This window comes from Littorina saxatilis, linkage group LG9 (assembly GCF_037325665.1).
Source record: "Littorina saxatilis isolate snail1 linkage group LG9, US_GU_Lsax_2.0, whole genome shotgun sequence".
Taxonomy (NCBI): Eukaryota; Metazoa; Mollusca; class Gastropoda; order Littorinimorpha; family Littorinidae; genus Littorina; species Littorina saxatilis.
The window spans coordinates 6,434,488-6,445,463 of NC_090253.1; the positions used below are offsets into that span (position 1 = coordinate 6,434,488).

General features: G+C 42.5%; 2 protein-coding genes across 2 annotated transcripts in view; one reads left to right on the forward strand and one right to left on the reverse strand.

Moving 5' to 3' along the window:
• Positions 1-2,333: 2,333 nt before the first annotated feature.
• The window catches only part of LOC138975153 (replication factor C subunit 2-like), a 10,079-nt gene continuing 1,436 nt past the window's right edge, over positions 2,334-10,976 (reverse strand). The window contains exons 3-9 of the mRNA XM_070347816.1: positions 10,887-10,976; positions 9,561-9,662; positions 7,173-7,273; positions 6,651-6,808; positions 6,054-6,119; positions 5,145-5,339; positions 2,334-3,306 (exon numbers count right to left, since the gene is read on the reverse strand). The exon at positions 10,887-10,976 is cut by the window's right edge and continues 17 nt beyond it. Of these exons, the coding sequence (XP_070203917.1) occupies positions 3,190-3,306; positions 5,145-5,339; positions 6,054-6,119; positions 6,651-6,808; positions 7,173-7,273; positions 9,561-9,662; positions 10,887-10,976 (829 nt within the window). The 3' untranslated portion in view covers positions 2,334-3,189. The remainder of the gene's footprint in view (positions 3,307-5,144; positions 5,340-6,053; positions 6,120-6,650; positions 6,809-7,172; positions 7,274-9,560; positions 9,663-10,886) is intronic.
• Positions 8,085-9,020, forward strand: LOC138976698 (uncharacterized). The gene is made up of 2 exons (XM_070349569.1): positions 8,085-8,100; positions 8,254-9,020. Exons 1-2 carry the CDS (start codon positions 8,085-8,087, stop codon positions 9,018-9,020), a joined length of 783 nt encoding a protein of 260 aa, XP_070205670.1.

Below are 10,976 nucleotides of genomic sequence, written 5' to 3' on the forward strand. Positions count from 1 at the left end.
AAAAATTGGGACCAGTCAAACACACGGTTAGGGAGTTATTGGTGGATTAAGATTCTACAAGGACTTATAGAGAAACTTATTAATGTTCAAAGGGAAATAACCTTCTCAGTTTGTGGCAGTGAGAATGGGTGCAGTGAGAATGGTTATTTCCCTTTGACCAACGGGGGTGTTTTTCCTACCTCGGAGGAATTTCTTGTTTTTACATGTATGACTGTTTTTACCCCGGCATTCAGGCAGCCATACGCTGCTTTCAGAGGACGCATGCTGGGTATTTTCGTGTTTCTATAAGTTAACCCACCAAACTCTGACATGGATTACATGATCTTTTCCGTGCGCACTTGGTCTTGTGTTTGTATGTACACATGAAGGGGGATAAGGCACGAGCAGATCTGCACATAAATTGACCTGGGAGATCGGAAAAATCACCACCCTTAATCTACCAGGCGCAGCCAGGATTCGAACCCTCGACCTTCCGCACAGGAGGCCCATGTCTTATCCACTAGGCCTCTGCGCCTGTCTTGATACTGTGTTCCTATATGTATGCATTCTTGGGTGTACACTTGTAGCTTATATTCATTGCACATTTGGAAAATGATGCCACGTTGTCATGCCATGAATATGATGAGCATCAACAGCAACAAAATATGACCATAATATTCAGTGAATGTTGCAGAAAATAATACTGTTTCCCACTCGTTCTTATCACATACAAACACACACAAAAATCACTTTAAAAAGGCTGTACTAGCCCAATTATAATTGAATACTCCGTACCAGTCATATGTTACATAGCGACACTTGTCACGCTGTTATATAAGGCCTAAAAAAAAAAATAGGTGTGGTTACGGTAACCCGACCTACCCTATTTTTAGGGGCCGACCCTATAACTTTTTATTACATTTGTCAAAAAAACAAAAAACACACAAGAAAACGAGTGCAGAAAACGCTGTGAAAGCGAAAGCGCCAGAGTCGCACACTTATTTCCCTGTCAAGTAGGTTTAATATGTACACATTAGAAAAAAAAGTTTTAAAAAAAGTGTTTGCCTACCTTCCTACCCTATGTTTTTTGGCTATGTTACCGTAACCACACCTATTATTTTTTTTGGCCTAAGTGATGTCGGGATGTGGGTGATGTTGAAATGCCTGAGGCTAGCTTGCATCGTATATATGTAGGTATGACTTGTGAGCGTCCCTGTCACGCCAGTACATAAGGGATGGGTATTGCCAAAATCCCTACGGCTAACTTGTCTCGGGCGGGGAGTAGTAGTATAGTGGTCAGTATCCCCACAAATATATATCAACCATGTAATAACTTTCTTTCTTTATTTGGTGTTTAACGTCGTTTTCAACCGTTTAAGTTTATATCGCGACTGGGAAAGGGGGGAGATGGGATAGAGCCACTTGTTAATTGTTTCTTGTTCACAAAAGCACTAATCAAAAAATTGCTCCAGGGGCTTGCAACGTCGTACAATATATTACTTTACTGGGATAATGCAAGTTTCCAGTACAAAGGACTTAACATTTCTTACATACTGCTTGACTAAAATCTTTACAAACATTGACTATATTCTATACAAGAAACACAAGGGTAAAAGGAGAAACAGAATCCGTTAGTCGCCTCTTACGACATGCTGGGGAGCATCGGGTAAATTCTTCCCCCTAACCCGCGGGGGGTATGTAATAACTGACAATTTCGATAGGTTCTTGGCATGTTATATGGATTGTGAAATAAACGCTTCCCTGTTTGAGTATGTTTAAAAGCCAGTAGGTGGAGGGTGAGGAGGATCAGATCTCAGCGACCAAGGGGACAGGACGAGAGGCTGTGTCACGCGGTCGGTCTCCGGCTTGCCGAGACGATGTCTGCCTGTGTCTGTCCAATGCCTGAAATGTTCCTGAACCACGAATAAAGTCACCACCCCGTACCTCAGCGTTTGGTCTCCACAAACGTGTGACTGAGTGTGAGAGTGTAACACATATACTTGCCTACACAATCACTTTTGACAAATTACCAACTTCATCAGACTCCACTGCACTAGAAACAAACCTGCCTGTACCACAGTATGACTGAAATTTACAGCTCAATAATTTATTAAGTTGATTTTGTGGAAGATAGTTCTTGCTCAGTTTCATAATCAAACGACGAAGGTGACCTAACAATATACACGTGAAGAATATGCGGAACTTCTCTGACATATTTCTTGTGCTGTTTTAACAAGTATATAATGAAGGGAATATATGCAAACCCCAAGGTTGTGAAGTTTATGCAAGATAGAGTGGTATGCGACACATTCAAAAATGGGCCAACATGCATACAAACACTCACAACATCATGACAAGATCTTAACATTTTATTCTTTCATGCAACATTCATACATACAGGATTTTAACCTTGACGCCATACAGAAACAAACACATTCAACAGTACATCCGTAACTTGGGAGTATCTACAACAAATTATAAAAGCCAAAATCTCTATCTCAAGACTGTTTACAGGTTTGGTTTGAACATAAGTCAGTCCCGAGGGGGAAACAACTGGCAAGTATCAGCAGCCCTTCTCTTTGTTTGTACACCGACATGACACTAATATTCCCGTCCCTGATTCAGTGATTGTGGGCCACACAATCCAGCCTAACGAACTGTCAAAATGTAACTGAATTGACCAAAAATTGAGAACTGTTTTCCTGTGTTACTCAATTACTGTCTGCATCGTTACATCAGTCGCTGAATCTGAACTATCTCCCTTGTGCTGTCAATCTGTCGTCCACTTCACAGGTTTGCAAAAAGCTTTGTTCAAAAGCCTTGAAACATTTCTTCTGCATCGTTACATCAATCACTGAATCTGAATTATCTCCCTTGTGCTGTCAATCTGTCATCCACTACACAGGTTTGTAAAAAGCTTTGTTCAAAAGCCTTGAAACATTTCTACAAAGAGAAACAGATTGTCAAGTCTTCACAGCTCCTATGTTTCACCGCTATTGTTTTCACCGATGCTTGCTTGCAAGACAGTAAGTGTAACGCTGGTCCAGTGTTTCTTTGCTGAAATTCTGCAAGATGCTTGCAAGAGAGTAACAATAATCCAATCCATGTTGTAGTTAATTGTGCACTGTTCCAGTGTTTCTTTGCTGAATTTCTGCCAGATGCTTGCATGAGAGTAACAGTAATCGATCCCTTGTTCCTGTGGTCATCTGCTCAATGTCCAAGCTGGTCAGGTGTGGCGGCTTTCTCACACAGTCGCGCCAACAGTCCCGACATCTGAAGCAGTGACTGAACCCCTTCCATGATCCTCATGTGGGTTACGCCGATTTCCTGCAAAGGAGCACACACACACAAATCTGTAATTGTGCTTCAGTGGTTATTGCAGTTTTCAGAAAATCACAGCAAGATTATCATCTGACCCACCCACCTTTCCCTACTTTCAGGGCACACATCACAATAACCTGAGATAAAGTCTTAAACACAATGATATTAAATTTGTCAGGAACCTGTTAAAATATTGACAGGTATGCAAACTAATTCAATTTCCTGCATTTAGAGACTTACTGGTAAAACAAAATATGGACAATGTCCAGTTAATTGGATCCCTGTTCTAGTTTTAAAGACCTCCTAATTTAAGACTTACCAATTTAAGACCTTGCTATTTTTAGCGTTTCTGTTCTTAATGTCTGTAAAGATACCTCTATTTTAAGATTTCCTCCCTTTTAAGACCTCATTTTTTCAAATATTTTTAGGTCTTAAAAGGGGGGGTCCAATGTACCTTAAGGCCAAAACAAAAAGGTGGATGTTTCTGGTCACCCGACCCTACCTAGTTTTTTCCCGCCGACCCTAGACTTTTTTTTTATTGGATTTGTAAAAAAAAAAAAAAGCAAAAAAAAGCGTCAAAACGAAAGTAAGACGGCAGACGACACAAGGGGGATAACCCCGCATCGCTTTTGTCTCATTTGTTTTGTAATGTGTTGTCTTTCTCTTTGTATAGTAAGTCCAGTCTCTTTGCGTCACTGTATAGTTATTTTCTACCCGGACCCCCCCAAAAAAAAATCCCGACATACCTACCCTATTTTTTGTAGCCATGTTACCAGAAACATACAGTGGGCGGGGATGTAGCTCAGTCGGTAGCGCACTGGATTTGTATCTAGTTGGCCGCTGTCAGCGAGAGTTCGTCCCCACGTTCGGCGAGAGATTTATTTCTCAGAGTCAACTTTGTGTGCAGACTCTCCTCGGTGTCCGAACACCCCCGTGTGTACACGCAAGCACAAGACCAAGACAGTGCGCACGAAAAAGATCCTGTAATCCATGTCAGAGTTCGGTGGGTTATAGAAACACGAAAATACCCAGCATGCTTCCTCCGAAAGCTGCGTATGGCTGCCTAAATGGCGGGGTAAAAACGGTCATACACGTAAAAGCCGTGGGAGTTTCACCCCATGAACGAACAAACAAACAAACACCAGAAACATACAACTTTTTTTTGTGGCCTAATGAACTCCCAACTTGCGGTACCTGGGCATGTTAAGGTTATTGCACACCCTGAAGATGCTAACACTAACAGAGATGTCCTAGTCCCAGTAGTTTTACCCCCAAAAGAGCACAACTCCCTCCGTGAAACGAAACCGTCCGATTCACTGATACTATAGGCTACCTCATTTGGTAGCGAGCTGGATTTGTATTCAGTTGGCCGCTGTCAGCGTGAGTTCGATCCCAGGTTCGGCGGAAATTTATTTCACAGAGTCAACTTTGTGTGCAGACTCTCTTCGGTGTCCGAACCTCCCCCCGTGTACACTACATTGGGTGTGCACGTTAAAGATCCCACGATTGACAAAAGGGTCTTTCCTGGCAAAATTGCTTAGGCACAGTTAATAATTTTCTACCTATACCCGTGTGACTTGGAATAATAGGCCGTGAAATATGCGCCGAAATGGCTGCAATCTAATGGCCGTATAAAATTTCATCTCACACGGCATCACTGCAGAGCACCTAGAACTGTACCCACGGAATATGCGCGATATAAGACTCATTGATTGATTGGCCTTAATTGAGCCCCAAGTCGACTTCAAAGTCTTTTCACAGGAAACTTGGAGCTGAAGCTCAGTGCAGCAAGCTTTGCAAAGTATACTTGGCTCAGTTAAGGACAAACTTGAAGTACACCTTACCTTGATGAACTCCAGCTTGAGGTACTCGGGCATGTTGTGGTTCTTGCAGACCCTGAAGACGATGGTGATGATGTCCTCGGCTGAGTATCCCAGCCGCCACAGGTGAGCCATCACCTTGTAGGCCTCGTCCACACTGCCGTTGACACAGTGCTGCAGCATGTCTTTGATCAACACAGGGTGTGGCTCGTCACACACCTGGAATATTCATTCATGCGGATAAGAAATGTAAGTGTAAAATTCTCTTCGATCAACACTAGATGCGGTTCGTCACATACCTGCAATGATCAATCATGTGGTTAAAACATGTAGGTGAGTGAGGGATGCTGGAGATAGCCAAAAGATATGAATTGTTGAACTTTTTTTTTATCAACACTGGGTGCGGCTCGTCGCACACCTGACCTGGAAAATCATTCATGCGGATAAAAAATGTAAGTGCCAGAAGATATGAGTTATTTCACATTCTCTTTGATCAGCACTGAGTGCGGCTTATCGCACACCTGGGAAAATCATTCATGCAGATAAAACATGTTAGTACCAGAGTGACGCTGGGGATAGCCAAACGATATGAATTGTTCTACATTCTCTTTGACCAAATCTGGATGCGGTTCGTCGCACGCCTGCAAATTTCATTCATGCAGATCATGCAGATACGTACAAACTTATCAGTTTCCTAGTCATGCCAGGATTGGGAGAAGATGTAATCAATTTAAAATTCTGCTAACTTTTGAAGCTATGGTAACACATCTTTCATTTTTTTCTTTTTGTTGCGCTCCAAAATTAGTGTGGGCCTTGCCTCCCTCAGTTAGCAGCTTCAAACACTCTAAACTATGTCTCTAAAAGTTGATGTGCATTAGTCATTACACATCCACCAATATAAACAAACATAATTGTACTGAAAAGTGTACCGACCTTGAAAACATTTTCACTATTGACATGTCCAAATCCTTGGAAGGTTGACTGCAAGTTGTTGAGAGCCTGAAAAATTACATGAAAAAATGTCAAGGCATCAATACTAAAGAATACATTTACTCAAAAATTAGCTCAGTTGAAGTGACGTCACAAACTAAAAGAAGAGTGAACTTTTGACACGGTGAACGGTGAATGGGGCTAAATCTTCATCTTGCTAAAAAATAAAAATAAAAAAAGTTTGACAGCTCTGCCAAAAAGGACAATTAAAAATCTGAAACAGACTGCAAACATTACAAAATCCAGATTAGAAAAATGAGCAAGATCAGTTGATGGCACAATTAATTTTTAACTTTTATCTCTGTCCACTGCACTGACTATTAGGTCGATGTATGTGTGAATTTTTTGTTTGTCTAAAATGAAACGATCTTTTAGTTACCAAACGTTCTTGTTTTGCGATTCTGCCGTGAAGGTTTTGACATGGCAAAGTAAAAGTTGCAGTGTATAGCCTACTGCCAACGCCATCCTTGCAATGAAATCTGACCTCAAATACACCCTGAAGTTTTTTCATATCTAGCTTTAATCTGCATGGTACCCTACCTGTCTCATATCGCCCTGTGCAGTGAAGATGATCGCCTCCAGCCCATCATCAGTGTAGCTGACAGACTCTTTCTCGCATATTGTGAGCAGGCGAGCCAACAGTTGTGAGTCACTCAACTTGGAATACCGCAGCACTGCACAGCGAGACTGTATCGGCTCTGAAAATCATGGAACATGGCTTGTTAAACGAACAAAACAATATCCAGAATTCAAAGATATGCGCCAAGCAGGTCTGTCAAAATCGAATCAAGACTGCTCATCTCCCCTTTGCTCCTTCAAATACCATTGCTTTCCTGAAATATGTGCCTTGACATGTGGTCATAGTTCTTGGTTTCATTTCTCGCAAACGGTTTCTCTTAAATTTGAAATCATCACAAGTGTGTTTAGCGTTGATGAGTTGCACAGCCAGGAGCATATAGACTTACGATGAAGAGAGGAACAAGAAACGGCAAAAAAAAAGGAGAGGGTAAAAAAAAATAAAAAGCTATTGTTTGTGAAATCTGTTTATAATGTGCACCTTACCAATAATCTTTTCGGAGGAGTTGCATGCGAGGGCAAAGCGCGTGGTCTTGGAGTAGATCTCCATGGTTCTGCGCAGAGCCTGCTGGGCGCCGTCTGTCATACTGAAACACACAACATGCAATCAATCAATCAATCAATGAGTCTTATATCGCGCATATTCCGTGGGTACAGTTCTAGGCGCTCTGCAGTGATGCCGTGTGAGATGAAATTTTATACGGCCAGTAGATTGCAGCCGTTTCGGCGCATATTTACCTTTCACGGCCTATTATTCCAAGTCACACGGGTATAGGTAGACAATTATTAACTGTGCCTAAGCAATTTTGCCAGGAAAGACCCTTTGTCAATCGTGAGATCTTTAACGTGCACACCCAATGTAGTGTACACGGGGGGAGGTTCGGACACCGAAGAGAGTCTGCACACAAAGTTGACTCTGTGAAATAAATTTCCGCCGAACCTGGGATCGAACTCACGCTGACAGCGGCCAACTGAATACAAATCCAGCGCGCTACCAACTGAGCTATATCCCCGCCTATATATAGGCCTACCACTTCCTATTCCTTTTGACCATGACAGCTTTCAAATAAACAAACTATGTGTGTGGCAACTGTACCACAACCGCATGTCTGGGCTTCGCAGGAGCCAGGTTTTGTGCTTACTATCCAATGATTTCCAAAATGGTAAGATCTGTGCATGAACTAAAATCAGTCTGAATACTGGCATGAAAGTGTCCTTTTTGCAAATCACAACAAATCACCATAAAAACGGTGTGTATCACGTACACAAAACATACGCACTAGTAGTTCCTCAAACACTCCCTGCACCTGTGATTTATCCTAGACTGATTTTCTTATTTGTTATTAAAGAGAATGGTTGCCGTAAAGACTTCTGAGAACACAAGAGTTGAACAGAAATATGTATGTTCCAGCAGGTATTTTGTGGATCAAATTTGTCTACAGCTGTCAAAAATATATGGTTGAAGGTGGGTTACTTCCCCTGCTCCATTAGTAAACTGTACAAGATGACAAATCCCTTTTTGGCATTTTTTCTTCCACAGCAGGGTACACCTAGTTACTCTCAGCAGGCGAACGACAAAAACCAACTGTCGTTGAGTCATCACAAAAACCTACTGTCGTTGAGTCATCACAAAAACCAACTGTCGTTGAGTCATCACAAAAACCAACTGTCGTTGAGTCATCACAAAAACCAACTGTCGTTGAGTCATCACAAAAACCAACTGTCGTTGAGTCATCACAAAAACCAACTGTCGTCGAGTCATCACAAAAACCAACTGTCGTCGAGTCATCACAAAAACCAACTGTCGTCGAGTCATCACAAAAACCAACTGTCGTCGAGTCATCACAAAAACCAACTGTCGTCGAGTCATCACAAAAACCAACTGTCGTCGAGTCATCACAAAAACCAACTGTCGTCGAGTCATCACAAAAACCAACTGTCGTCGAGTCATCACAAAAACCAACTGTCGTCGAGTCATCACAAAAACCAACTGTCGTCGAGTCATCACAAAAACCAACTGTCGTCGAGTCATCACAAAAACCAACTGTCGTCGAGTCATCACAAAAACCAACTGTCGTCGAGTCATCACAAAAACCAACTGTCGTCGAGTCATCACAAAAACCAACTGTCGTCGAGTCATCACAAAAACCAACTGTCGTCGAGTCATCACAAAAACCAACTGTCGTCGAGTCATCACAAAAACCAACTGTCGTCGAGTCATCACAAAAACCAAGGCTAAAAAGAACAAAAATGCTGAAGCTACAGTGCAAGCAACCGACACTAAGAAATCCTGAAAATGTTCCCATGGTATCACACCTGAACATGTTCCCCTGAACATGTTCCCATGGTATCACACCTGAAAATGCTCCAATGGTATCACACCTGAAAATGTTCCCATGGTATCACACCTGAACATGTGCTCATGGTATCACATCTGAACATGTTCCCATGGTATTACACCTGAACATGTTCCCATGGTATCACACCTGCACATGTTCCCATGGTATCACACCTGAAAATATTCCCATGGTATCACACCTGAAAATGTTCCCATGGTATCACACCTGAAAATGTTCCCATGGTATCACACCTGAAACATAAATCGAATCTTTTCAAAATCTGTGACAGTCAAATTTTGTTGATGTCTGGAATCTTTGGAGGGGCTCAAGTTTCCTGCAGCAAAACAGTGGAACCTGCCTTGGCAACCACCTCTCAATAACAAACACCTGCCCACAACGACGACCCCAAAAGGATTCCCGACTAGTCATTTGCTATATGATATAATTCACCTTTCCATCGCGACCACCTGTCTATTTCGACAACTTTTGGTCGGTCCTCTGGGTGGTCGTTATAGACAGGTTTGACTGTACCAACCTGTCGGCTTCATCCAGGATGATGACTTTGTGCCGTCCTTTGGGTAGTGTGACTTTCTGCTGGGCGAACATCTTGATCTTGTTTCGCACCACATCGATTCCTCTGCAACATGTCAACAACGGGGATTAGAATTCAAACACAAAGCATTCTTAAAACTAAAGTGGAACCTCCCCTTTAACATCTTACTGTTTCAGCTTTTCCTTTCATCTCCTTCGTCTGCGTTCATGGACTGAAACTCCCAGTCCCACATACATTCGTTGTTTTTTTGCACAAGTGGGTTTTTACATGTATGACTGCTTTTACACTGCCATTTAGGCAGCCGCTTTTGGGGTAAGCATGCTGGGTATTTTTGTGTTTCTATAACACACCAAACTCTGTCATGGATTACAGGATCTCTTACCTACACACTTGGTCTTGTGCTTGTGTGTACACACAAAGGGGGATAAGGCACTAGTAAGTCTGCACATAAGTTGACCTGGGAGATCGGAAAATCCCCACCCTTACCTCCATTTTAACTCTTCCTCCTTTTTAAGACCCGATTTTCTCAGATTTGTGAAGGGTTCCCCTGTACTGAGAAAAAAATCACAACTCGCACTAATTTTTCAAATTAGTGTAAAGCAGTACAGTTGAACCTGCCTTGGCAACCACCCCTGAATAATGACCACCTGCCAATAAACAACCACCCTCGGAGATCCCCGACTATTTATTTTGTGTACAATTTTCTCATTCGAAAACGACCACCTGTGTATAACATTAACAACCACTTTGGGTCCGTCCTTTGGGTGGTCATTGCAGACAGGTTTGACTAGAAGCATGTCATCTAGCTTTCCTGGCTTCAGGGACAGAGCCAGAAATGTTCAATTTCAAAACAGTGTTTTTCTTTTCTTCAGGTGCACACTACTACGCTAAGAATTAATTTACAAGTTTGACATTTTACCTCTTCTTCTTCTTCTGCGATCGTGGGCTGAAACTCCATGTACACTCGTGTTTTTGCACGAGTGGAATTTTACATGTATGACGGTTTTTACCCCGCCATTTAGGCAGCCATACGCCGCTTTCAGAAGAAGCATGCTGGGTATTTTCGTGTTTCTATAACCCACCGAACTCTGACATGGATTACAGGATCTTTTCCGTGCGCACTTGATCTTGTGCTTGCGTGTACACATGAAGGGGGATAAGCCACAAGCAGGTCTGCACATAAGTTGACCTGGGAGATCGGAAAAATCTCCACACTTAACCCACCAGGCGGCCGCGATTCGAACCCTCAACCCTCCGATTAAGAGGCCGACATCTTACCACCCCGCCACAGCGCCCGTCACATTTTACCTTTCATTTGAAGCGTTTAATTCCAGAACAGCTTCTTTAAAGGAGGTTCCTAGCAGTGCCCTGGCCAGACACAAGATGCTGGTTGTCTTT